The sequence below is a fragment of the Rhinopithecus bieti genome, unplaced genomic scaffold (assembly GCF_001698545.2).
Source record: "Rhinopithecus bieti isolate Rb0 unplaced genomic scaffold, ASM169854v2 scaffold_40368, whole genome shotgun sequence".
Classification (NCBI taxonomy): Eukaryota; Metazoa; Chordata; class Mammalia; order Primates; family Cercopithecidae; genus Rhinopithecus; species Rhinopithecus bieti.
In genome coordinates, this window is record NW_016817546.1 from 1,965,102 (window position 1) to 1,992,651 (window position 27,550).

General features: G+C 57.6%; 1 protein-coding gene across 2 annotated transcripts in view; it reads right to left on the reverse strand.

Annotated features, from left to right (window-relative positions):
* The window catches only part of CAMTA1 (calmodulin binding transcription activator 1), a 980,313-nt gene that overhangs the window by 95,609 nt on the left and 857,154 nt on the right, over positions 1–27,550 (reverse strand). For both annotated transcript variants that reach the window (XM_017856059.1, XM_017856060.1), the window contains 4 exons: positions 23,431–23,571; positions 20,026–21,872; positions 14,075–14,201; positions 7,381–7,515 (listed from right to left, as the gene is read on the reverse strand). In XM_017856059.1, coding sequence (XP_017711548.1) covers positions 7,381–7,515; positions 14,075–14,201; positions 20,026–21,872; positions 23,431–23,571 — 2,250 coding nt within the window. The remainder of the gene's footprint in view (positions 1–7,380; positions 7,516–14,074; positions 14,202–20,025; positions 21,873–23,430; positions 23,572–27,550) is intronic.

Consider the following 27,550-nt stretch of genomic DNA (forward strand, 5'->3'; position numbering starts at 1 on the left):
AACTCCTTAAAACACGCCACCCGTGACCGCAGGACGGTGCCTGCGAACTCCTTAAAACACGCCACCCGTGACCGCAGGACGGTGCCTGCGAACTCCTTAAAACACGCCACCCGTGACCGCAGGACGGTGCCTGCGAACTCATTAAAACACGCCACCTGTGATCGCAAGAGTTGCCTGCAAACTCCCCGACACTGCGGAGCCCCTGGAGCCTAAGCCGCACTGCCTCTTTACTGCACCTCTCATGACACCCAGGGCAGAACCCTGCACACAACAAACCCTCCGGAGGCTTCTGGTGTTTTCTGGGGGTCGGTTCTGTCCTTCATTGAGGCCTCACAGCCGGGATCATGCCCAGGACCACGCCCTGGGGACAAGCCCACAAGAGATGGAGTCCTGCATTGAACAGTGTTCCTCAAATGCTCCTGTGTACAGGGAACCTCAGAATGGGACTTGTTTTGGAAATAGTCTTTGTAATTAGTAATTCATTAAGACGGGTTCACACCGAATGGGGTTGGCCTTAATCCAATGACTGGTGTCCTTAAAAGAAAGTAGGGACACAGACATACACATAGGGAGGACAGTGGGGGCAGAGACTGGGGTTCCGTTGCCACTAGCCATGGATCCACAACGATGATCAACAGCCACCAGAGCTGCAAGTGACCAGAGAGTGTCCCTCCCTAGCACCTTTAAAGGGGGCTCAGCTCTCCAGGACCTTGAGCTCCGGCTTCCAGTTTCTAGAGCTGTGAGAGCGTATCTCTGTGTGAAGCCACCCAGTTGGTGGGCATTTGTCCGGCAGTCACAGGAAAAGCTGGCTGATCTTGACCCCTGGAGGGTCTAAGCCGCCACTGTCAGGCACACTCTGGAAGGAGCCACCTGGCCTGCAGGTGGCCGGGAAGCCAATCCTGGGAGAGGAGCCTGCATCTGCCGGAGTCCTGGGGCTTCCGCCATGGAGGTGACTTTGCTTCCTGCCCCAACAATCAGGACAGGGTGGCAAAGGCTGACCCTCGGCCTTTGCGGAGAGGTGAGCTTCCTCCTAAGGGCCATTTCTCTGCAGGGTGCCATGTGTCACTGCTCCAAGGAGGCCGGGTGGGGCCCAGCTCCAAGGTGACCCACTCCTTGCCACACAGAGGAGCTCCACACAGGTCTGCTTGGTGTGGCCCCAGCTGCAAATGGCAGGAAGTCACTATCCCAGGAGGATCTGAGGACCAGGCCTCTTGGTCCTGGCTGAGGAGCACAGCTGGCTGCTGAGGAGCCCCAATGGCTACGATGCTCCCCAAACTGTATGCTGATGCGTCTCCCACCCGCCGTGGTGCTGAGAAAGGGGAGCACACGCACCCAAGCAGACAGACGCCCACCGCGATGTGTCATGAAGCAGACCCCACAGAGAGTGAGAGACGGGTTACGAGGAGGGCCCTGTGCTTTGAAGCATGGCACTGGCTGGGCTTGGAGAGGATGTGACTCCTGCCACTCAGCCTCAGGTCCCGAGTGCAAGACCAGCTCATGCCAGCTGCTTCTGCCACCTGTCACTGCTGTGCACAGAAGCACCCAGAGGCCCATGCGCTAACCAGCTTGTGTTGGCCCCAGTCCCCACTCCAGGTGGATGCCAGAAAGCTCTCGGTGGGGCGGGGGTCCTTTCTTCCTTTGGGTGACCCCTGGGTCAGTGCTTCTGCAGCCCCCCAAAGAGCTCCTGGAGGCAGGAGAGGGTAAGCCGGGGCTACCGGTCTTTCACTATGGGCGTAATTCAAAGTAGCTCTTTGAAGTCAAGATCATTCACCCATGCTGTCTTATCTGAAAATTTCTTGTGAATTTTGTATTCTGCTCCACAATACAAACTGTATTGGTTTTAGCAAAGCAATGGCATTTTACATTATTTAGCAAGGAAGTAATTTTTGCTCCTCCGTCTTCCATCATCTGGGACAAGTGATGCCTTTGGAATGTGTCCTCAGTGTACATTGTACGTTCTGTTTTTTTTTTTTTTTTGAGACAGAGTCTCGCTCTGTCACCCAAGCTGGAGTACAGAGGCACGATCTTGGCTCGCTGCAAGCTCCACCTCCCAGGTTTAAGCCATTCTCCCGCCTCAGCCTCCCAAGTAGCTGGGACTACAGGCACCCACCACCACACCCAGCTAATTTTGTTTTTGTATTTTTAGTAGAGATGGGGTTTCACCATGTTAGCCAGGATGGTCTTGATCTCCTGACCTTATGATCCTCCCGCCTTGGCCTCTCAAAGTGCTGGGATTACAGGTGTGAGCCACCGTACCCAGCCAACTCTGTGTACATTCTCTTACAGCATCCCATGTCATGTGACACGTTCATGGGCCAGCTGAGGGTTACTGGGAGGTGGGCTGGGTGGATCTGAGAGAGGGAGCCAGCCTAGGAGGGGCCAGCCCAGGCCCACTCAGCAGAAAGCCCTGGAGTGTCACCATTGGAAGAAGCCAGAGGCCTCCCGGGGGCCAGTGTCCTAGCTGGAATGGCCTTTCCCACTTACCCTGGAATGTACCCCTGGACTCTGGGGCAGTGTGCAGTCTCCCAGCTCTGGTGGGTGGAGGCTGGTGCTAGAATCAGCCCACAAGGAACAGCCAGCAGGACCACAGCCACATGCCAGGAACAGGCCCTCTCACACCTAAGGTGGCAGCTCTGAAGTGGGGGCAGAGCTGGGGGCCGCCCCAGAGACACATCTTCCATCTGGTAGCATAGAGAGCTTGGTCGGATCAGAAGGCCAAACCGAGAGGTCTTTCCTTCTCTTCACTTCTTTAGACAGGAGCGAGGCTCTCAGTCTTCCCAGACACCTACCCCAGGGCCAGGCTGCCCCAGAAGTCACAGGATAACCCCCTCTGTCCCTGGCGAGCTGCAGGGGCAATCTGCCTGGGCTCACCCACCTTACACTGAGGCTTACCCAGGAAGCAGGCACCTGGATAATAAAGTTTGAGCTCTTAGTCCATGCTCCCCACTCTGCCTGAGATGACACGGCCCCCCTCACCCCTGAGGCCACAAGGGGGCCTGCCCAGGAGACCAGAGAAAGCCCAGGAGACCAGCCAAGCCCAGGGGAGCTGCACACAGGTCTCACTCCAATCCTCTCATCCAGGCAGGAGGCTCAGTTGCCTGAGAAGCATTGAAAATAGAGTCTAAGTCTAAGCGGCTTAGTGGGGTTCCAAGAAGGGCCAGCAGGTGGGGGTGGGGACAGGGGACCCTAAATCTTCTCAACTTGGCTTTGGGGAGAATCAGATGCCGTAAGACAAGAAAGAGTAAGGCACACAAAAGTTCCGCTCACCTTCTCTTCTAGGGACTCAGGTCACTTCAAGGTGTCCCAGTGTCCTTGGCCAGAAGAGGGCCCGCCCCACCCCCTCAGCTCCAAGGCTGCAGTGTTGAACTGCCTGGATTTATTCTCTTTGCAAACACAGGCACAGGCGAGGCAAGTCTACACAGACAGCATCCTCTTGAAGTTCAGCTCGGCCCTGGCTGTTGTATCCACAGGACCTATCACAGGCATAAGTGACATTTCCCAGAGATCCTCCCCAGTGGGTCTCCAGGGTAAACCCCATTGCCGGCCTGTCTTTAGCCTGGAAGAGGTCCCCCTTGCATCTCTGTATGCAGAGCTGGCCTGCTCAGACCTCCCTGGGGTCCTGTGCAAATGGCCTGGGGTTAGGTCAGGCCAGAGGAAATTTGTTCTGAATCCGGACCTTTGTGGGTGGAGGAGAAATGGTGAAAACGGCAGTTCCCAAAGACCCTGGCCTAAAAGCAGCCGCCCTTTCCCTCTCCTGCCACCTTTGATGCCCCCTCTTTCCGGGCTAACCCTGGTCAGGCTTCAGGTCTCACCAGGGGGGTCGCTTCCTCTGTGAAGCCTTCCTTACCACTAGTTGGATTCAGCTTTTTGACAGTCCCTCCTGCACTCACTCATTCACGCGTGCCTGCATTCATATCACAAACATGTACTGTAGCCCACCACCTGCCAGCCCTGGGCTAAGTGATGGGGGTCCGGCAGACAGGGCCTTTGACCCTGGAGCTCACAGTGGGGCGCAGGGAAGGGAGGGGAAGACCCCTAGGTCTGGGGGAGGCGCTGCAGCTCCGGGATCCAGAAGGCTGCGATTCCTCCTCCCCTCTTCCGCCACCTCCGCGCCCGGTCTCTCCCAGGACGGCTGTGCCCCAGCTGAGATTTTGGGGACGTCGGGTCCCTGCCCCGCGGCCTCAACGTGGGGACGATCACTCTCCGCAGGGCGGGGCTGCGCAAACAAAAGCTACTCCAAGGGGACAAAGGCTGCGCTGCGGGGACAAAGACTTCTCCGCAGCAGCTGCGAGTTCGCTGCGGCCCGGACCCACACCCCCACCCGGCCTTTAGCCAAACAAACAAATCCATGTTTTAGATCAAATGAGGGCAGTCTCTTCCCCAAACATTTCCCTCCGGGCATGGCCGAGGGGACAAAGGGCGCTCCCCACATGCAGCGAAGGCCACGGAAGGAGGGAGCCAGGGCTCGCCGCCCGGGACCGAAGGCCCGCGGTCCCCGCCGCACGCTGCGGCGCACTCGGAGGCGGATGGCCGGGCTCAGGCCTGCCTAGTCCCGCTGTCCTCGCAGTCCCTGCGGGCGCCCTAGACCCCGCAAGGCGCGGCGCCGCCAGCAGTTCCGCGAAGGGCCCCGCATTGCGGCTGCGCGTCGGCGGGCGGGCGGGCGCGCGCGTGGGCGAGAGTGTGTGCACGCGCGCCGCCGGCAGCCGTGCCCCAGTTTGCTCCGCGCTGCAGTCCCCTGGCGCCCACCCCTTCCCCAGCCCTCCTCCCCTTGCCGCGGCGCACCCGTCTCCACCGCCCGGCCGGCGCGGAGGGAGAATTGGCCCAGCGCCCGCGGGGGCGGGAGGGGCTGAGCCGAGAAACTGCGGAGACAGAGGGGAGGGGACGGGAGGGACAGGCGGGGACGCAAGGCTCACCACCGCCCGGCCACTGCAGCATCGGCCTGGACGCAAAGTTCACGGCCAGGCCCTGTGGCTGGCCAGAGGCCCGGGACCCCCGGGCTCCCGGGTAGCTGTTCCAGCGGCGCCATTTGCGCTGCGGCTGCGGCACTGCTTCCCCTCCCCCCTTCCCCCTCCCCTTAGTATTTATCGAGCTGGTGAAAGGCTGGGAAGGCTGGGCCCTTGGGTGGGTGAGTGCCTTGTATTCATTTAGGCGGAAAAAGAATAGCTAGGGTAGCCCCGCGTCTCCCCAGCCAGGTGGGGTCTGGCAGTTCCTCTGTCCCCGCCTCCCTTCCACTCCCATTCCTTGAAAGGACAACTGACCCAGACCAAAGGAAAGCGTCCTTCAGGGTCCTGATCTGCTCTCTGCAGGGCCCCTGAGCCGCGGTGGACCCCAGGCTGGCCCCTCTGGTTCAGCAGGGCGCTCTGAGCTGGGGGTCCGAGCTGCGGAGCTACTGTTCCCCTAGCTGTGCCCTGGCTGGTGGTAACAGAGCCGATGCTGCTAGACGCCCAGGCCTTGATACCATCGTCACCCCAATTCCTGTCGCCCTCCTGTGTATCCTGCAGGGGTAGGGGTGCTTATTTCAACTTGGAGGCCCACAGAGTTCAGAGCTCAAAGTTCTGGGGAGAGGGGGCAGCTAGGGAGCAGGTGCCCAGCTTGGCACCAGGCCAATCCTGAGGGGCCTGGGGTGGCCGAGGTCCTGGTCTGTCATGAAGTAGTTGGGTGGCTCCCCTCCCCACGGTCTCTATGGCGGCATCCTCCCATGCCGTAGCCTCCGGGGTACAGCTGGCTCTCTATGCTTCCAGGGGGCCTGCAGATGTGTCCTGAGCTCTGGGGCACTGCCTGACTGTGACTTTGCTCTCTGAAAAGGCTCCATCTGCCAGGCAGGGTCCTACACTGGTCCCAGCATCCTTGGGTTCACTCTAGTGAGGCCAGCCAGGCCATTCAGGGAGAGCCAGCATTCTGCAGAGTTCCCGACTCCATTCCCCATTTGTTCTGCAAAACTGAAACCAGATTTCCTAAACGGGAGCCCCTGGTCACCCTGCTCTTCTTGGTTACATCTGCGGGTCATCATCACAGCTCTACCTGGCTCCAGCCTCGGCCAGGGAAGATGCCAAGGGCAGCTTGGTGCCCCAGGGCAGCCCATGCTAGGGTGCAGAGCCTGCAGACTCAAAGCTGTCCTGGGGAATGTCTCCTGAGGGTTCACCAGCCAAGGCAGCTGTTGGCACCCTGTCTCGGCTGGGGCAGGGGCTGGGATAAGGCTGAGGTTTACACGCTGGGTGGTTCAGGAAATGAACTATGTACCCAAGCCCAGAAATTTTCCAGCAGCCAACAGCAAGGGGTAGTCTGAAAGGTGAGACCCAAAAGGCCAGCTGTGGGGGTGTGGGGTGTGTGTGTGTGTGTGGGGGGGGTGTTGCTTAGAGAACCCACCCCTGCAGGGGGCCCAGGCTCAGCTTAGCCCAGACCTCAATGTCCTGGGCTGGCAAGGTCTCTAGCAAGGTACCCCATGGACTGTCATCTATCCGGGCTGCCCTGATACTGAGGTTATAGACAGGCATCCCTCCTACTGCATCCCCAGTGCACCGGGCTCAGCCCCCCAGGCCTTGGCCAGCTCTGGGCCTCCTGATGTGTGCCCAGGTGGGAAAGGGCAGCCTCTGACCCTGGCATCCCCAGCCTGCCTTTGGCAGCTCTTCTCTGCAGAGCCCCTGGTACTCCAAGAGGAACCGCCAACACTCACCCCCATGGACAAGGCTGGCAGCTCTTGGAGTCCCTGCCTGTCCTTGACCACCAGGTCCTGCCTGCTCCCTTGAAGCCCACTGGGGTCCCTGACACTCTACCCTCTGCCACAGTCACGATCCTGGGCTTGCCACAGAGGCCATACAGGCCAGAGGTGGAATTAAAATCAGCCAAGAAGCTGGAGTTGTGGGTATTTGAGGGCTTCCAGGAGAAAGTTTGGCTGGTTAGCCCCAAAAGACGGAAGCAAGCTCCCAAATCCGAAAGAAGCCCAGGCTGAGTTGCCTCCCCATCCTCTTCCTCGAGAGGCTCGGGGCTTGGCGATGGCCTCTGGGAACGCTTTTTGCTTCCAGGAGCCCATGGAAACAGCCCTGGAGAGGCACAGCGGGTGCTTGGACTTTGCTGCCTGGGGTCCTTCGCCAGAGGAACCTCTTAGCTCCCCTGGGCTTGCTTGGCCACTCAGACAGCCCAGCAGGCGTGCCAGCCACAGGCCCACACTGAGGGTGGGGCCAGCCAGCGTCCAGACACAAATGGCAGACAGCTTAGGCACTCAGCCTGGCGGTGGAAACCTAGCCGACCTTCCTTCGCTCACATTGGCACCCCTTCCTGCCCCTTTCTGGGTGCTTATTCTTCTTTCACACCTTGTGCATAGAGTCCCCAAGCATCCCTCTCCCTTGGTGCCTGGCAAGACGACCCAAGCACTGTTCTTACCGTCCAAGGACAGCCAGTCGTGCTGGGAGGAAGGGAGCGTGGGCAGAGCCCGGGCTTTGTACTCAAACACCACCGAGTTGGAGATGATCTGGTTGTTGAAGGCAACTTGTAGGGTCACAAGACCAGTGTCATGGGCTGAAAGCAAGAGAAAAAGACCAAGTCAAGGGATGGGTGGGCACCTATAGCCTGGTGAACCACACAGGGCCTGGAATGTCCCCTCCCCACTACCCTTCATTGGTTAATGTCCAGCTCTCCTTACTGACAGCCTATGCCTGCTCATTCGAGGCCCAAACACAATGCTTCTTCTGGGAACCTTCTCGGTTCACCCAGACTCAGCCGGCTGTCCTGTGATCACTCCCAGGTATTGTAACTGCCCCTTTGCTTCCTCCGAGTGAGGGCAGGGGCGGGTGCTCAGTACAGACTGGCTGAACGAGTGAATGAGTGAATGGTCCCCAACTCTGCCTCATGGCTGGCTGACGTCCCCGCTTGTCCCATTCATCCTGGATGGGGCTCGGGCACAGCATCTGCTTCGGACTGATTTGTGCTTATTTTGTTTCACCTATTCCTACAAGCTTGTCCTGACTCAATGAACAAGTCAGCCCCTGTATTTTTAGAAGTTCTTCTGGTTCCCCGATGAAGGAGCTTCAGATGTGCCTCTGTTACCCTGGCCCCAGCTCAGCCCCAGTGAGTGCTGAGCTGGGGATGCTGGCGTGAACGTTGTACCTCCCTCCAGTGTCCGCCAGTAAGCTCTGGAAGGCAGGGCCCTGGTGGGTCTCATTAACTGCTGTGGCCCCAACACAGGGCTTAACAAATAACTGTATCTGTGGAATAAACGAGGTATGTTCTCACTGAGAGTAAGAGGAAGCCAGCCCGTGGTGGAGATCAGCTTCAGCTCTGGGGTTGAGGTCGCCTCTCCACGGCTCATGTTGGCATCTTAGGGGCTGGCCTGTGGCCCACAGAGGTGGCCCGTGGGCAATGGTGGGTGTGCACACTGCCCTGCCAGGCCTCGTCCCTGACAGATGTCTCGGTTCTGTGCCCTCTGCCCTGCTTTTCTGGAATACCAGATACTGATACCCAAGGCCTCCCCGGTACAGATTTCCAGGGAGGACACGCACGGGGATCACGTCACTGTTTGGGCTCTTGGTTTTCAGGAGCTTATAGACTCAAGGAAGCCATCCAAGTCAGCCGCTGCCTAGGACAAGCAGAGCTCCAGCTTTCCTCCAAGGACTCTGATGCAGATCCCAGTCCCGATGGGAAAACCAGCTTATTGATGGGTGGCCGCTGTCCATCCTGGGTGGATGTGTTAAGGCAGCAACCATCTTGCCATTGTCCCCAGGGAAGGTCTTCGGGAGTCACTGTCCAAGGGCACCCATGGGTTTTTCCTCTGTGTTTTCCACCCTGTCTGGGAACCTCAGCTCCAGGCCACAACCTGAACCAAAGGACTCCACAGTGGAGGTCACACAGGACCTCCGAGGTGCCTGGGCAGGGAGCCCCGGCCAAGTCCAGAACCTGCTATGGCTCTGCTGGCATCCCTGGGCGGGTCTCCAAGCTTGTGGTCGCATGCCTGCCCTGGAGATTGGCCTGGCTTGCCAGCAGGAAGACAGGTGGCCAGCACCCACACCCATCGGAGCCCGCTCAGGGCTACTCCTCTTAGCAGCCTCCTCGGCCAGCCTTGGGGAGCTCACGGCTTCTCTGGGACAATGTGTCCCAGCCTGGGGGGGTGGCCTCTTCAACTGCTGCTGCTCTTCCATCATCTTCTGGCAGGTGCACAACCTGCAGCAACTCTGGAATGGTGGCAGACTCCAAGGCATTTCTTCCTTCCCAGAGAGACGGAGCAGAGGGGACCTACTGTGGTCTCCGGGATGCCAGCCCAGCAGCCCTGCTTCTGCAGGTCCATCACCCAGGAGGCTTCCCGGACTCGCTCTTCCCTTCCTCACTCATGCAGTCCATCAGCGAGTGCCATCAGCAATGGCAAGATCCATTGCTCTCCATCTCCACTACAGATGCTGTAGTCCACACCACCATCATTTATTGCCTAGACTTCTCCACTAGCCTCCTGCTGAAGGCAGCATCAGAGCACCTGAGACCTGCTCCTGCTGGGAGGGTGTCAGGAGGCCACAATCCAGCACTGGGGGCCACAGCCCAGCACCCCTAGAGGAAACCAGGGGGAGTGTGGTGCCCAAGGGAGCCCTTCTTACATTTGGAAAGATCAGCCCTCTGCCTTCTTCCTATGGTCTCCCTGTGTCTGTTCTTCCTCCCTACAACCCAGAATCATCTTTCCCACACACCCAGAATCATCTTTAAAGACATCATTTAGATCAAGCCACCCCCTGCTTAAAGCTAACAGCCTCCTATTGCAAGTAAAATCAAACCAAACTCCTTCCTGTGATGCAGAAAGATGGACACGATTTGTTTTGGTTCCTGCTATCATCTCCAGTCTTACTGTGTGCAGCTCCCTGTACCCCACTCACTATCCTGCAGCCAGCGCCTTTCTCGGGCTTTAGATTCTCCATGTTGCCAAACCTCTTTCTGCCCCAGGACCTTTGCACTTCCCCTACCCTCTGCCTGGCCGGGATGCTTCTCCCACTTCCCATGACTGGCTCCATCCCATCATCCAGGTCCCAGCCTGCGAGAGGCCTCTGCTCATCCATGTTCCAGAAGGAATCTCCTTCTTCCCAGGTGACGTTATTACCATATTCTACTGTTGGGATACAGTTTTCACCAGTTACCTTGGTTATTTCTTCTTCTCCTTGTTTGTTTTCTGTCTCCCTGCAGTAGAACGTTAGCTCACGAGAGCTGGGACTGGCTCCATCTTAATCTTCATGCCTAGTGCCAAGGTCAGTGCCCGGGATGTCATGGCGGCTCAGTAACTATTTGTTGAATGAATTGTTTTGAAACCCAATTCTTCACCTCATTTGTTGTTTTGTTTGTTTGCTTTTTGTTGTTTTTTTCTTTTTGAGACAGAGTCTTACTCTGTCTCCCAGGCTGGAGTGCAGTGGCATGATCTTGGCTTACTGCAACCTCCACCTCCCAGGTTCAGGCGATTCTCCTGCCTCAGCCTCCCTACCAGCTTACAGGTGCCTGCCACTATGCCCAGCTAATTTTTGTATTTTTAGTAGAGACAAGGTTTCACCATGTTGGTCAGGCTGGTCTCGAACTCCTGACTTCAAGTGATCTGCCTGCCTTGGCCTCCCAGCATGCCGGGATTACAGGTGTGAGCCACTGTGCCTGGTCCTCATTTTGCATTTCATCTTTTGTCTTCTTTAGGGCTCTCTGGCCAGCAGAGTTTTCTTGGTGGATTCCCCTATCTTCTCCTGAGCCTGAGTTGCCTCTTTCCGCCAGCACCTCCTCTCACTCAGTGCGCACTGCCCTCAGCTCACTGCCCTAACTTGGTGGGCTCCCTCCTGCCCCTGAAGCACCCCAGAGTCTTGTAGAAGACACATTCTGTGCCTGAGTGTCTCCTGCTGCCTGTGACAGTGTGGGAGCTGCCAGGGCAGGACCCTGCTCTTGGTCAGAGCAGAATCACCTCATGTGTTTTGCTTGGGTGGGTGTGTTGGGCTGGGACCCCGGAGATGGGTGGGCATTGGCCGTGTGTGTTGCCAGTGCCCCCTCCTCCCATGTTGTTCCTGACTTGTGCTCACAGGCCTCTGAGCCTGTCTTTTTGGTGAGGCCAGTTTGATTCTGACTTCCAAGTGTTCATCCTTCAAGCTCAGCCTCAGATTCCTCTGGGGAGACCCAGAGATGAGGTCCCCAAGCAGCCAGCGTCATCTCCCGGGGCAGTGATTCATTTGCATGCTGCACTCCTCCCTGGACTGAGAGTCCCTTGCAATCAGGGCCCTGGTGAGAAGCTGGGTCTTATTCTTTGCTCCATTCCAAACCCATACTCTGTGCACAACAAGCAGGGGCTACTCAAAAGTTATCTGGCAAATGAAGAAAGGAATGGATACATCCAGTGTGTTTTACAGAGCACCATGTTTCAATTTGGGCCTCAAAGCAGAGATTTCCAAAGGAGACCCCCTTTGTGGAGTTAGCTGAAGACACAATACTGGCACCTGTGGAGGGGTCCCAGTTCTCAGTGTGCCTTGAGCCTTGTGGCTCCTGTTCCCTCGGTCCAAGACACATTGTGGCTAATAGAATGAACCTGAATGACTAGGAGGGTGAGTAGCCTAGGCAGAGACTCTACCTGCCATCTCTGCGGACCCGGAAGCGCCCCAGGACCAGGAGAACTGCCTGTGGAGACCCAAATTGCCCTGGTACCCTCTCCAAACTCCTCCTTGGGAAAGGAAGAGCGAAGGCCTCATTAATGGGAATTCTTCAGGAATGGAGCACGTGGGCCAGGTGCTTCACACACCTCCTCTCACTCACTGCTCTTGCCCCACTGGCAGGCAGTTTTCAGAGCTGTAGAAACTGAGGCCCAGAGAGGTCAGGCACTGAGTTCGAGCCACACGGATGGTTTCTGGCTGATCCGAGATGGACCCAAGTGTGGCGGACTCCAGCCCTGGGGACACACAAAGGCCAGCCCCTCTTTTTCTGTGGAGGGGTCAGATAACTGAGAGCAGACCTGAGCAGCCCTGTCTTGGTCCTTAGCCAGGCGAGAACCAGGTACAGAAAGTGGCATCTATTTATAGGCCAGGCAAGTCCCATTCTGGCAGCAGGTGATGAGTGCACTGTTTAATGCCACAGTGCCCTCCCCGCCACCCCCGCCGGGCCGGGGACCTCATCAGCTGCACACAGCCCTGCGCTGTGATAGGCAGACCCAGCCTGGCTGCCACCCCGGCTGGCTGTGCTCCAGGCTGAGCAGGGCTGCTGGGTGGGCCTTCTGGAGCCAGGCAGGCGGGGGCTGGGAGGGGAGGGCTAGGCCAGCAGGGGGTGGGGTGGGCATCTTAGGCCGCAGCGCTGGCTCCCAGAAAGTTTGTGGAGAAGATGGTGCTGGGTTCAAGCAGAGGCTGAGTGTACAGCCAGCTGAGGAGCAGGGTTTTCCGCTCTGGTGGCTGCAAGAAGATCCTGAGAGAGGTGCGGCACGGTGGCTCATCCCTGTAATCCCAGCACTTTGGGAGGCCAAGGTGGGCGGATCAGTTGGGTCAGGAGTTCGAGACCAGCCTGGCCAACGTGGTGAAACTCCATCTCTACTAAAAGTACAAACATTAGCCGGGTGTGGTGGCACAAGCCTGTAGTCCCAGCTACTGGGGAGGCTGAGGCAGGAGAATCGCTTGAACCTGGGAAATGGAGGTTGCAGTGAGCCGAGATTGCATCACTGCACTCCAGCCTGGCAAAAGAGCAAGACTCCGTCTCAAAACAAAAAAACAACAACAAAAAGAAGAGCCTGAGAGAGAAGGAGAAAAGGAGAAATGCCTGGTGGGGTTCAGCTGCCCCAGGCTGGGGGAGTAATTCAAGGGCGGGGTGGTGGTGGCAGACAGCTGGGGCAGCCAAGGCTCAGGCTGGACCATGCAGGGTGGAACCTAGAAGCACCCTGGGGCCTGCCTAGCACCGGCCAACTCTGTGCTTGCCGTGGGGACACCCCACCCCATACCTCTCTCCTCACACCCAGTCTTCTACACTGAGCATCTTCTCTCCTTTCTAGGCTCTCTGACCTTCCGCACACCTGCATCCTTACCCCCTCTCCTGTTTATGGTCAGGGCTCACTGGACAGGCTATCCTGAGGGTTGGTGGTGATGAGATGGGGCAGCCAAGGGGGTCCTGCCAGCACCAGTCCAGGAGCAGAAGACATAAGCTCTAGAAACAGGCTTCAGATGCTTGGAGACTAATTCATTCCTTCACAATCTCCATCCCCCTCTGTGACATGTCTGGCACTCTGCCAGCCCCGGGGATACTATGGTGACCAAGAAGATAGTCCCTGACCCCATGGCACAGGCGAGTAGGGAAGCAGTGATGGCCAGAAGTCAAAAACAAGTTGACCAGACAGGGACACTATGCTAAGCAGAAAATGCTGGAACCCTGGGGAAGGGCTTCAGAGCCACAGGGACAGCACAGAGGGCCTCCTGACTGGGTTTCTTGGGGGATCTTTGAGCCCCTAAAATTGGAAGCAAATTATGTGCATGTACCTTTTCTGGGCATAGGGTAGATGGCTCTGTTACATTCTCAAAGGCGTTTGTGCTGATAATTGTTAGACTGATCCCCTATCACCACCCCATCTCCCTCCACCCCTACCAAGCTTTCTCCAGCCTTCTGCCCTCTGCCCTGGGCCCCAGGAGGACAGAGCCTGTGTGTGGGCTGCATTGTCTGGGTTCTCCTGGCTTCTGGTTGGCTTGGGCCGTGGGAGGCATGGGCAGGTGCAGAGAGGCCACCTTGCTGCAGAGGTGGTCTCTGGCCCCGGCTCTCACCAACTGTAGTCACCCTTTGGGCTGAGGGTGGTGGCAGCTTCCCACTGTGGTCAGCCCTGGATACATTGCCTGGGCCTGGCTTATTCCCACCCTAAATCATGCTCTCATCGCGTTCTCTTCAAAATCCCAGTCAAGCGTGCCTAGGTCCCTGTCCGACGCTGGGTCCCTGAGCCAAAGGAGATGATGTTCTAATAGACTATCTGGGATCCGCTTCTTCACAGCTGAGGAAACAGAGGCCTAGAATAAGGAGGACACGACCTGCTCAACGTCACCCCAAGGCTGACTCCGAGTCCAGTGCTCCTCAGGCCCCCACACCTTCCTTGGGGGACTGGGGCAGGGGGTGACTTTCTTACCTGGGCAGTAGCAGCGCAGCACCCCGGGCTGAATCAGGGATGCAGGCACTGAGATCTGGTCAAACAGGCAACTGTAGTTATTGCTGGCTTCTTGCCACGGCCCTGTGATGAGGACCTTCACTCCTCCCTGCAGGGAACAGAGAGGGGAACAGAGTTGGAGTATGAGCCAGTGAGGGAGGCAGCATGGGGAAGCCCCTGTGAGGCTGCACTGCTCAGATGGGGGTCTGTATCTCTCCCCCCATGCAGATTCCCAGGCCATCACTCCAGGGATTCCAGTGAGCCCCCGAGAACCACAGCTCCAGGACTACAGCAAGAGAAGGGCCCCGAGGCGCTCCTTCCCCAGCCCCTCAGGAAGCTCCAGGACCGGCAGCTCCAACCCCTGACCTTCTCTCTCTCTTGTATAACTCGCAGATCCAGGCAGGAGGGAGTACGGAGTTTTGCAAACCCTTTCAGCCCACGATGCCCCTGAGAACCGGCCTGGAAGGAAGCCGAGGGCAGGGAGGGGACTTGCTATGTCATTTGCTTGTGGACAGATTGAGGGAACTCCAAGTTTTGAAAACAGGCCTGAGCATCTCAGTGTCAGCCCAGGCAGCAGAAGTTCTTGTGGGGAGTTGAGGAGAGACCCAGGATCCCCAGGCTGTGGGCATGGCAAGGTGAGGGGGCCTGGAGCAGGGTGGGGTGAAGAGCCTGATTAAGAAACAGAAGAGCTAAGTGCAGGAGATGCTCAGAGACTGCCCTGTGAGCTGAGTTTGGGGCTCAGAGCTGGGGGCTGGGAGTGGAACGGGGCTGAGCGTCTGCCCCTCCCCCAACCCTGTGCTATCAAAGGTCCTTGAGTCTGTGCCGCTGCCTACACAGCTAGCCTGGGGTCCCACGAGCAAGCAGTGATCCTGCAGCTTGGCTGGGAGCAGCCTCGAATGACCTTCCTCAGCTCCAGGTGGTAGGACCCCACCTCCAGGAACCTCCCAGGGTGCCCAGGGGCAGGAGAGCATCAGTAGGGCTGGGGTACTCCCTGATCCCCAACTTGGACTAGCCTGGGGCTGCTGCAGAAAGCAGAGGAGGAAGGTGGCCTCATGTCCGGAGCCCTGGGCAATCCTGCTTTACGGCCATTGTCCTGCTTAGTGATGATAGAGGGAGGTGCGAGGTGGACGGCAATTTGTAGGCCCCCTACTTACGGCTTAGCTGAGGAGAGGGGCTGGTCACTGAGTAGAGGGAGGCTCTCCCTGGGGATGAGGAAGGTGGGGGTGCCGGCCTCCCGGGCTCTCCTGGCTAACCTTGGGTGGACCCACCCCAGAGGCGCCATCCACCCCACCCCCAAACCAGTAAACACCTTTCCCTGCAGGGGGGCGGAGAGCTGCGTAGGTCAGGGCAGAGAGCACCACCTAGTGTCCAGGCTGGAGAAGGCCGCCAGGCACGCTGGAGACTGGGAGGTGGGGGTGAGGAGTTGCTGTGAGCCCACCTTCCCCACCGCTCCAGGTCAGAGAAGCGATCCCCACCCCGCAACCCCGTGCCAACCAGATGCTCCCTCCTGGTCAGTCACTCATTCTTGCTCGGCGTCTTCTGGGCCCTGGCCCACCCCTGCCCTGGAGGGAGCCCCAGCCTCTACAAGGAGCCTGCCCTAGGTGCCCCACAATGTTCCTGGAACCCAGGCCTGGCCCAGGGCATCTGCAGCAGGAGTGAGTGTTTCCAGGGATGAGGTGGAAGTGGCTCCTCCCATTGCCCAGCCAGGAAAAGAGACTTCTTCCACGGAAGGGGCTCTCCCCGGCTGGAAGGCATATCCCACCCCTGCTCTTGCATGAGTCTTGCTCTGGCCTGGGAGGTCACTTTACTACTAGGGCAGCGGAGAGAGCTCACGACCGAGAGCCAAAAGCAAGAGGCCTGCTCCCGCGCCTCAGTAGCTGTGTGTCCTCAGGCAAGTGGCCCAGCCTCTCTGGGTGGCATCTCCTTGCTAGGGGCCCTTCTGGTCGCAGCATTCCTTGTTCTGATGCCCAGGGATATTTGCAGCTCCGTGGAAGGGGCAGGGCGTTGGGGGCAGTGGGTGCCTGGCTGGGAAGAGTGCCAGCGGACAGGTGGAGCCTGACTTTGGGATGTCTGGAAGCACCAGAAGGCCAGCCCAGGGCACCATCCCCCAGGATCCTGGGAAGTGGAAGAGCAGTGACTTCAAAAGGCCATAGACAGTTACCATGTGAGAAAAAGGGAAAAAATAATAACCGCAATCAACAGCTGCTAGCATGAAGCTGGGGCTGCTGCCGGGAACAAAGAACTGCCGAGATTACTGGAGAACATCAGGACCTTCTCCATGGAAACCGCCGCAGGACAGCTCAGCATCCATCCATTCAGGGGATGGTTCCCATGGCAACAGCCCGCCTGGCTGCGCTGAATTGGTGGTGGCGCGCGTGCCTGATGGCTGTAATTGCAGGCTCTTCTGCCTGGTGCAGCAGGAGTGTCAGTGGTGGGAGATGACGCAGGAGGGTTTGGGGGGCAGGGAGGGAGCACGAAATGCCATCTGAGGTCTCTGTGTCCTGAGATAAAGGGCCCGGATGTCTGATGCAGCCAGGGCAGATGCTGGGGCATAGGGGGATGCCTCTGGGGTGTGTGTGTGTGTGTGTGTGTGTGTTGGTGACCAGCTGCAACCAGAAGTGAAGGAGTGGACAGAGATAGGAGAAATGGAGAAATGGGAGCAGCCTGTGGGAGGGAAGGCCTCTCAGAGAAGAGACAGCAGGATGGCCCCAGCCACCGTGTTCCTGCTAAGTGGATGCATTGAGGTTTAGAGCTGGGTGGGGGTGCTGGGTAACCGTTTAACCAAACCCCATTTTGCAGACTGGGAAGCAAGGCCCAGGCCGACAAGCCTGCCTGTACAGCCCTCCCTGAGCTTGGCAGAACCTGGCCAGATTGGACTCCTGATGCAGTCAGTGTACAGACAGGCTGGCAGGGAGGGGACAGGACGAGGGCCAGATGAAGGGAGAGAAGTGTCAGGAGAGAAAGTGCTGTCTCCTGCAGAACACAGGATGGGGGGCGCCCCTGCTGTGGTATGGAGACAGTGGCCTGGGTAGGAGAGGACAGCAAGGAGGAAGGGGCCCTTCACAGCCTCTGAGGCCTCACTGTGTGGCCAGGTGGGGCCCCAAAGGGCCTAGCTGGGTGGTGTATGCACATTTTCCAAATCAAGCTGAATTTCAGCAGCTTTTGGTTGTAGGTAACTGGAAGCATTGAGGGCTTCTGGGAAAGCAGGACTGGCCGCTCCCTCTGCCGGGCTGCCAGGCTGCCAGGCTGCCAGGCTGCCAGGCTGCCATTGCGTTCCTGTTCCTGGGCTGCCCTCGCGTGGCGAGTTGCTGAACTGCAGGCCCGGAAAGGACAGAAGGAGCCAGGCCTGCTGATGTCCTATTCGCCAGGACACCCAGGAGGCTGGGGTGTGGGCCTGCACCCAGCCCAGGGCCTGTCTCACAGACCAGGACCTTGGGAAAAGAGGGGACCCTCCTTCCACCTCCTGGCTCCTGCAAGACATTAAGGGCTCCAGGGCACCTCTAAGTGTCCGGAGGATCAAATCTCCCAGGTCCTAGGACTGGGAGTGCCTCGAGGCCACCCCCTCTCAGCCATTTACACATAAAGAAACTGAGTTTCAGAGAGTCAGGTCTCAAGGAGCCAGGACCAGAAGACAGCTCTGACCTTCCCCCTGCACCCTGTTCCTGGCCCCCCTCTGTCCCTTTGCATCGCTTTCTTAAGCCCAGGGTCGGGGGGTGTGGGGAATATGCCCAACTGGCCTTCGCGGGGTGGGGTGGGGGGTGTGGTGAGCACTCTGAAGGTGCCACTGAGCTCAGAATCAATGATAAGAGAGGAGGTCAGGGCCGGGTGCGGTGGCTCACGCCTGAAATCCCAGCACTTTGGGAGGCTGAGGTGGGTGGATCACTGGAGGCCAGGAGGTTGAGACCAGCCTGGCCAACATGGCAAAACTCCGTCTTTACTAAAAATACAAAAATTAGCTGGACGTGGTGGTGCACGCCTGTAATCTCAGCACTTTGGGAGGTGGAGGCAGAGTCAGGAGTTTGAGACCAGCCTGGGATACATGGTGAAACCTCATCTCTACTAAAAATACAAAAATTAGCTGGGTGCAGCAGGGTGTGCCTGTAATCCCAGCTACTCGGCAGGCTGAGGCAGGAGAATGGCTTGAACCTGGGAGGCGGAGGTTTCAGTGAGCCAAGATCGCGCCATTGCACTCCAGCCTGGACAAAAAGAGTGAAATTCCTTCTCAAAAAAGAAAAAAAAAAAGCAAAAACGAAACAAAACAGCAGGGGGTCAGAAACATGGTCACACCAAACTACACCAAGAGGAAGCCCAGTCTGATCCTTCTGGGCTCTTCCTATACGGGATGTGAGAGCTGGGGACAACTGTACACAGATTTTCTTAGCTTTGCCAGCGGGGAAAAAGGGTGAGGAAGTCAGAGCCCCTGTCTTTAGTGTTGTCCAACCGAGTGAGCTGTGGGCAGCCCACCTCCTGGGAAGTGTCCACTCAGGGCCCGTGGTGCACAGGCTGGTCCCTGAGCACCCAGACAGGCTGGGGAGAGGTCAGGAAGCACATGCTTGTGTACACTAGGTTATTTAGGGAAAGCCTGGGCCACTCTGTCCCCTTCCTGTGCTATTCTACTCTAGAGAAAAAGCAGAGATGCCTCTACTGCTTGTGTCCCTGAGGCAAGATGCTTTGGTCTTTGGAGTAGTGGTTCTCAAAGTCAGATCCCCGGGAGCTGAGGCGGCCTGGGGACTAGGGGAAGGTGCAGGTTGGAGTCCCGTGTCCTATGACCTGTGTTGAATTTTGCAGAGGGCCAGGTTTACTTAAGAAGGATCTTCAGGATGACTCTTCAGAGGCTGTGCCCTGTTCAGTTTTGAGAGAGATTTTTGGTTTTGTTCTTGTTTGGCTTAGAGAAGTAGAACGAAGGCAGTGGATGTAGATGATCTATGATGGCTACTTTTTTTTTTCTAAAGACAGAGTTTCACTCTTGTTGCCCAGGCTGGAGTGCAGTGGCATGATCTCGGCTCACTACAACCTCCGCCTCCCGGGTTCAAGTGATTCTCCTGCCTTAGCCGCCCGAGTAGCTGAGATTACAGGTACATGCCACCACACCAAGCTAATTTTTTGTGTTTTTAGTAGAGACAGGGTTTCACCATGTTGGCCAGGCTGGTCTTGAACTCCTGACTTCAGGTGATCCACACACCTTGGCCTCCCAAAGTACTGGGATTACAGGCCTGAGCCACTGAGCCTGGCCAATAGTGACTTTTGAATTTTTTTTAAGCAACCTTGGGACCACTTTTCAAAAAAAAAAAGCAAAACATAAATGGACTCTTAACACATAAATCGAGAAACGGCAGACAACTCTGGCTGGAGCTAGGGGAGCATTTTGCCTCCAAGGACACCTGACTTTTTCTTTTCTTTTCTTTTTTTTTTTTTTTTTTGAGACAGGGTTTCACTGTGTCATCCAGGCTGGAGTGCAGTGGTACAATCACAGCTCCCTGCAGCCTCAACCTCTTGGGCTCAAGTGCTCCTCCGGACTCAGCCTCCAGAATAGGTGGGACCATAGGCAGGCCCCACCACACCTGGCTTATTTTTTTAATTTTTTGTTGAAACCAGGTCTCACTATGTTGCCCAGGTTGGTTTGGAACTCCTGGGCTCAGATGGTCCTCCTGCCTCAGCCTCCCAAAGTTCTGGGATTACAGGTTTGAGCCACGGCACCAGGCCAAGAACCCCAACTTTAAAGCTACTTGCCCCAGTGAAGTTTGAGAATCACTGCATGAAAGAGGGAGGTGTTCAAGTGCTGTGGGGACACAAGGAGGGGAAAGTGTCATCTTTATGGTCCAGAGCTTCCTCTGAAGGGCAGCCACAGGCATCCCTTAGCTGCAGGGTGGCGCAGGGGCCAGCGAGGTGGGTGGGAGGGGAGGTGACAGGTGGCGGCAGCAGTGGTAGCTTACCTCTGGGTAAGACCACTCTGGGGAGTAGTCGGTCACCATGAACACCCGTCCACTCTGCTGCAGCATGCCCAGGGTGCCCTGGGCCGAGGCGGCTGAGACCACCTCGGCGACGTGCATGTAGGCCATGGTGTTGGCTCCGCCCTCCGAGCTGCTCAGCTGCAGGCTGCCCTGCTGGGGGCTGCAGCAGGGGAGGCACATCTCTGCTTGGCTGAAGGGGGCCCGCGCCCCGTCTTCTGACTGTGAGAGTGCCGTGCTGTCCCCCGACACCAGCTGGTGCCCATAGATGGTGCTGCTGCCCCCCTCCACGGAGATGAAGTCGTTGATCAGGTCGGAGAACTGGTTGCTGAAGGAGATGTCAAAGTGGTCCAGGCTGAGCTCCATGTTGGAGGCGTTGCCAAGGCTGGGCTGGGCCACGGGGTAGAGTCCCTGCACCACGTTGCCCGGGAGGATCGGGACGCCGCCGGCACTGCGGATCACGCCATTGGTCTCGGGCTGCAGGTAGTGCTCAGAGCTACAGGCCTGCAGCTCCCCAGACTTGAGCAGGACCTCGCTCCCTTCCGCCGCCTGCGAGGTCTCCATGGTGACCTCCCCTTCCGCGGTCATGGCCTGGAAGTTGGCCTGGAACTGCATGAGGTGGAGGGAGGAAGTGGACTCTATCCGCGTCTCGACATGACCGCTGCAGGAGCTAGTTTGGGACGAGGCCTCCGTTTTCACCGTGGGTATCACGAAGGTGCCCCCAGAGTCACTCAGGCTGCTGCGGGCGCTCTGCTCGGCGGGGAGGGGTTTGCTGGCGTCCTGCAGGAAGAAGCTCGGGGAGGGGGTCTGGTGGATGTGGGGGCTGTGGCCCGTCTGGCTGAAGTTGGATGTGTAGTCCTTGTTGGAGTCGATGGCACTGAAGTCCATCTGCTCCAGGGTGGTGCTGGGACTCAGGCCGCCGCCCGACGGCAGGAGGCTGGAGCCGGTGGTCAGGGCGAGGGAGCTGGCTGCCGCGGCTGCCGCGGAGGAGGAGTATGCTTCTTTGGCCATCTGCTGCTCGAAGGAGGTGTCCTCGGTCTTGATCTCCTTGGTGAGGACGGTGGTAAAGCTGAAGCTGCGCTCCCCGGGCGGCGAGTGCCGGATGTTGGAGCTGACCATCTCGGCTTTCAGGCCTCCACCCCCGTATGTCTGGCCCTGCTTTGGGTTATTAAGGAAACAGTCGGGGTCAAAGTTCATGGTGGTTTCTGGAATCTTCCGACCACCGTCAAGGGTGGTGGAGAGGACCAGCTCTTCAGACACGTTGGTGGGCAGCATGGACAGGCTCTCCGAGCTGCCCGTGGTGGGGAAGGCGAACTTGTGGCCGTCGGAGCTGACGGCCAGGACGAGGCCCTGAGAGGCATCAGGAGAGAGGAGGTGGTGGTTGGGGCCAGCGGTGGGGGACATGGTGTACACAGCCTCGTTGGTGACCTCTGACATGAACACCGTGGCGCTCTGGGACAAGCTCCCCATCACAGAGGCCACTGCCATACTGGACACGCCTGTGACCACCGGGCTGTCCACCATGTCCGGGTCGCTGTTGAGCCCGCTGCTGATGGACACGGGGGAGCTCTGGGTGGTGTCGGGGACCTCCACCTGGTTGGTAGAGGAGACCTCGGTGCTGCTCTGGTGCAGCAGCACGGGCTTGGCCACCTTGCCGTTCCTCTTCTCGCGGCTGGAGCCCTTGCTGTGGCTATGCTCGTGTTTGCCCTCCGACACGTCATTGTGCTGCACCTCCGAGTGGCTCCCGTACCCCCCTGTCCGTGGCTCCACCTTCGGCGAGATGATACGGTGTTTGGCACTGTTACACTTGTGATGCACGCTGCTGCCAGCTCCTGCAGAGAGCAGAACACAACACACACATGCACACGCAGGCACACACGTGCGCACACACGTGCACACACACGTGCACACGCAGGCACACACGTGCGCACACACGTGCACACGCAGGCACACATGTGCGCACACACGTGCACACGCAGAAAGAGAGTCAGAGCCAGGACCGTAGCGGACCTGCTCCACAGCAGCTGGGGCCTCTGGCAAAGTCCAGACCCGGTGCCCCAGGCAGGCCACAGACCCTCAGCCCTGGGACATGTACCCCAAGCCTGGGGGCCGTCTCATGCCCCTTTGACCCTCCTCCAAAGATCAGAGGGGCTTTGACCTTGATGCTCTTTTCGAATAGGAAGCACATGGGAAGTCGGGAAGGAGAAGGTGGAGAGAATGTCAACATCCAGGAAAGTCCCCTCCACCATCAGAGACAGACACCACTCACCTGGAAAGGCCTTTGCTGGCAAGAGGGGGTCAGCCTGGGGAGGGTGGCTATGTTCGTATCCTACCCCACCGCCCCTCCCCAACTTCCCACAGCTGCTCAGCCCGTGACCTGGGAAGGAGCCACCCCTGGGGCCTGGCAACCAGAGGTCAATGGGGAGGTGATGGAAATGCACTCTCGGGACCAGCTCTCAGGCCCCAGGACCAGAGAGGGTTCTGGACCCTGCTCCAGAGGCAGAAAGGTACGTAAGCCCAGGCCTATCCTCCGCTCTCTGGGGCACAAAAATCCTTCTAGGTCCTAAGTAGGGACAGAGCCCTTGCTCCTCATTTCAGACGTACAAGCCTCAGGAGCTGAGCGTTTCTGAGGTTGGCAAAGCCTCCCTGGCAGCTCCTCCAGCCCTGGCAGCCAGCACGGCTTTTCTCTCCCACCCATCGGATGTTTTCACCATTTTCATTTCATCTGATAAGGGTCACTTTGCTTTTGATGAAAGGGCAAATTCTCCCCGATCCTGTTACAGCCTCGCCACCAAGACTCCTAAATGCACGAAGACTGTGCTGAGAGGTGACACGCCTCTAATGGGACTATCTAATTAAGTCAGCCCAGGGAGAGGAGAATGCACATTTCAAAGAGCAAATACCATTATCAGAAAAACAGACACATCAGGAAGGAGAGCGTGGGACGCTTTATGTTCTTGGAGACAGAGGTTAAAGAAAGAGGTTAACCCCGCGTGGTGTCATTGACGCAGGGCAGGTCTCCCGAAGACCCCAGTGCCCTCTGGCAGAGGATGCCCGAGTGTGGGCCTGAACGGAGAGGCCCCGAGCCCCAGAGTTCCTTGCTCCCCCAACGCTGCTGTCCCCAGTTCTTGCCCCATGGAGGAAGCTGTCCCTCTGGACACTGCTACCTCCTGCCCAGAGTGGACTGCCAGCCAGCTGCAGGGCAGGACGAGGCAGAAGGCCTGCCTTGTGTCTGTCCTGGATGCGGTGGTGTCACCCAGTCCCTGACTGTCCTGTCCCCCTCCTCCCTCACTAGATGTCATGGCTACTCCCACAGAGGACAGCAATGATGGCTGCCTTGTAGGGCTCCCGTCCCTGTGGCGCCTGCCTGCCCCGGGAGCCCCGGCTCACCCAGGCTGCCGGTGCAGAGGCAGTTGTGGGTCCGCGGCTGGGGCTTGGTCTGGTGACTGTCGAGGATCTGCTGCACCAGCTGTTCCACCGAGAAGCCCGAGCTGCTGTTCCCATTGCTGCAGGTCCATTTGATGCCATGGACTGTGGAGAGAGAGGCGGGGGCGGGGGAGGGGGGACGCTGTCAGAGCCCGCAGGTGCAGAAGGGGCCTGGGTGGGGCCGAGGGGTAGGAACCAGTCCCTCCCTGAGGGCAGCCCTCTCTGCTGGGGAGCCGGCTCCTGGGGTGAATGGATGAGCAGGAGAGGGGGAGGGGAGGGAGGCCAGGCTGCCCCCATCGGACCCCCTGCTCCCATCGGGGACTCTGAGCTCTTCCTTCCCCTCTTCGCTCCCCCTCACTAGGGTGCAGCCCAGGGAGTGGACCACATAGTTCTGCTTTTGTTTCCCTAAAGTCAGAGTGCACGAGGCGGCTCTTCCTGGGGTGCTGGAATGGAAGAGAAAGGGAACAAGGACGGAAGGAGAGTGGACATGAGGCTGAGGGACTTCCCAGTCTGTGAGCCTCTTGTGGAGACTCAGGATGGAGGTGGTGGACCAACAAGCACCGAGCTGGGAGGACCAACGCCTCTCCCAGGAGTGTGTGCAGAGGGGGCCCCACCCTGGAGGGCAAGACTCTGGCTTCCTGCCCTCACTGGACTTCTTTGCCCCAAAGGGATTGCAGATGCAGGAGAGGCCAGAGGAGATGGGGACGGGACTGAAGGACCCACATGGCCTGGAAGGCAGGGGCCTCAGTGCCCAGTGCTGACTGATGGTAGCCATCTGAATAGCCACCCCAGGATGTGGGCTCGACCTTCCTCCCGGCACTTTTGCAGTCCCTGGAGTTGGGGTTGGGGTTTCCCCACCTGCCCGGCAGGATGGGGGCTGGAAGTCTAAACTGACTTTTCCAGCAGAGCAGTTTTCTCAGCTGGGGCAGACCCGGCCAAGGGGTGGCTAAGTCCTAAGTCTGGCACATGGAGCAATCCAGCTCTCTCTAGTGGGGCCAGGCTGAGAGGCAGTGGATTCGCAGCTTTGGGGCTGGAGCTGGTGCTGGGGCTCCAGGCGCAGAGGAGCAGGGCACAGGGTCAAGATAGGGAGAGGCCAGTGGCTTTATCGATACAAGAGCAACGTCCTTCCTCCTTTGGCTGAAGCTGCTCTCCCACCGGCTCCAGGGGTCAGCCGCTAACCCTCGCAGCGCCGGCCCCAGTTCTGTGAAGGGCTCTAGAATGCAGGGGGACAAGGAAAGCGTCAACATGGCAGGTAGGAGCTGGCTTGATTCAGACTTGGATTTGAGTCCAAGATTTACTTATTTATTTATTTTTTGAAATAGGGTGTCACTCTGTTGCTCAGGCTGGAGTGCTGTGGTATAAACACAACTCACTGTAGACTCGACCTCATGGGTTCAAGTGATCCTCCCACCTCAGCCTCCTGAGGAGCTGGGACTATAGGCATGTGTCACTACACTTGGATATTTTTTTAAAAAATTATTTGTAGAGGCCAGGCACAGTGGCTCACACCTGTAATCCCAACACTTTGGGAGGCCAAAGTGGGCGGATCACCTGAGGTCAGGAGTTTGAGACCAGCCTGACCAACATGGTGAAACCCCGACTCTACTAAAAATACAAAATTAGCAGGGCATGGTGGCACATGCCTGTAATCCCAACTACTTGGGGGCTGAGGCAAAAGAACCACCAGGGAGGCGGAGGTTGCAGTGAACCGAGATCGCACCATTGCACTCCAGCCTGGGGAACAAGAATGAAACTCTGTCTCGAAACAAACAAAAAAATTATTTGTAGAGACAAGGGTCTCATTATGTTACGCAGGCTGGTTTGGAACTCCTGGCCTCCCAAAGGGCTGATATTACAGGTGTGAGCCATTGTACTTGGCCTGAGTCTAGGTTTTGATCTTGCTGTGTGGATTTGGGCAAGTCGCTTAGCCTCTCTGAGCCTCAGTTTCCTGACTTGTAAAGTGGGCATGTAGTAGTCCCTGCCTGGAGAACTGGCCAGGAGAAAACATGATGTCCATGCCTGGCACTTTGTGCATACCCCAAAAAAGGGAAGCTGTTGTCATAATATCACTAGTGATGATGGTGATGACAGTGATGACTGTGACACCCAGCAGGCAGTGCTGGCCCTGCCCTGGGGCCTGGCTGATGCTATGGGGACTGGACTTGTGGCAGGAAGCATCTTGCTATGAAATCCACAGATGGCTCAGCCCCGGAACGCTGCGTGTAGATCTCTGAGGTGGCCATTCATCTCATGCCTCTGTTCCTGGGTGTAGAGCTCCCTTTAATTATAACTCTGATGGTTTTTCTTTTCTTCTTATTCTTTTTTTTTTTTTTTTTTTTTTTTTTTTTTTTTTTTTTTTTTGAGACTGAGTCTCGCTCTGTTGTCCAGGCTGGAGTGCAGTGGTATGATCTCGGCTCACTGCAACCTCCGCCTCCTGGGTTCAATCGATTCGGTTGTCTCAGCCTCCTGAATAGCTGGGATTACAGGAGCCTGCCACCATGCCTGGCTAATTTTTGTATTTTTAGTAGAGATGGGGTTTCACCATATTGGCCAGGCTGGTCTCAAACTCCTGACCTCATGATCCACCCGCCTTGGCCTCCCAAAGTGCTGGGACTACAGGTGTGAGCCACCGAGCCCAGCCTCTGATAGTTTTTCAAAGGAAATCACCCATGTGTGAGGCTTGGGATTTGGCAGGAATATCTTCAGGGTTTGCCTTCTCTGTGTGTGCCGTCTGCTTTCCTTCTGTGTGTGTGCCGTCGCCTGACCTGGGTGTCTGCTCCCCTGTCCTTCCCCTCTGCTCCACTCTGAAGAGGCTCCTCTGAGGTCTGCAGCATCCTGCCTCCTGCATCTTATTCTCAGGGGATCTGGGATTCTGGTGGGTCACTGAGGGGGATGGGTGGGGCTGAGTGGCACCTGCTTGCCAAGCCGCCATGTTCAGAACTTTATGTGATAGGTGCAGGCAGGCGGGTGGCAGCACTGACAGCCCACCTTCCTTTAGGTGGACAGTGGAGGAATTCTCCAGAAACCCCCTAAGCACCTTGTCCCTGACAGCTGGAGGGAAGGCCCGGGCCAGGGGCTTTAAAACCTCGTCATAGCTAGGGGACCCTTTTCTTAAATAAACCTCTACCTAGAAATTCAATACAGAAGACAGATTACTGCAGAGAGGACCTGGTGGAGGCAGGATGAGGGGTCACAGGCTCTCTGGCCTGTCCCTATGCCCAGGGCACTCCTTGGCTAAAGACATTTCCAGACTCATTTTACAGATGAGAAAACAGAGGCTCAGGAGGGGAGGTGACAGCCCAAATCACACTCCAGAGGCCACAGGGCAGGATGTGAGACTCCCCTCTGTACCGCTGCACAGGCCGTGGTCTGTTCCAGCTGTGGGTCCCCTACTCTGGCTGTACCCAGGCCCCAGAGAGGAGATTCTGACGTCATTGGTCTGAGGTGGTGCCAGGTATTTTTTTAAAGCTCTGCAGAGGCTCCTTGCATGCCGTTAGGATGGGAGAACACACAGCTCTGTTGAAAGCTCAAACTCAGCAGGGAACTGCAAGTCCAAAAGCAGAACCCCCTGCCGAGCTCACCATGGGAGCTTCTCCCTGTGGGAACTCTGAGCAGGTGCCCCTTGCCGAGCCAGGCCACACGTTCTCTGGGAAGATCCCTGCTGAGTTTGAACTTGGCTCTCTGGGGAGATGAGCTGATTTCAGGGCAGCCCCACCTCTGGCTTCTGGCCTTCAGGCCACACCCCACTCAAGGGTCTTGGGTCTTGGCGTAGCGAGGCTTTCGAATCCCCTGGCTGGCAGAGTCTCCTGGCACTTCAGATCAGGGGCCCCTCTGCTCTGACAACCACCAATCAGGCCAGGTTTCCACTCTAGCCCCGATGGGGGTGCGGCAGCCACATTCTCTCTGCCTCTTGCTCTCCTCCTTATGTTGTGAAGGTTATAAAATGAAGACCCAGTGAAGGCTGACAGATTGCAAGCAGAGAGTTTCTGGATGCTTAATGCAAATTACCTACTGTCTTGGCACATCCAATATGCAGATTGTCTCCCTCCTTGCTCTGGTGTTGGCGGCGGGGGTGGGGTGGGGG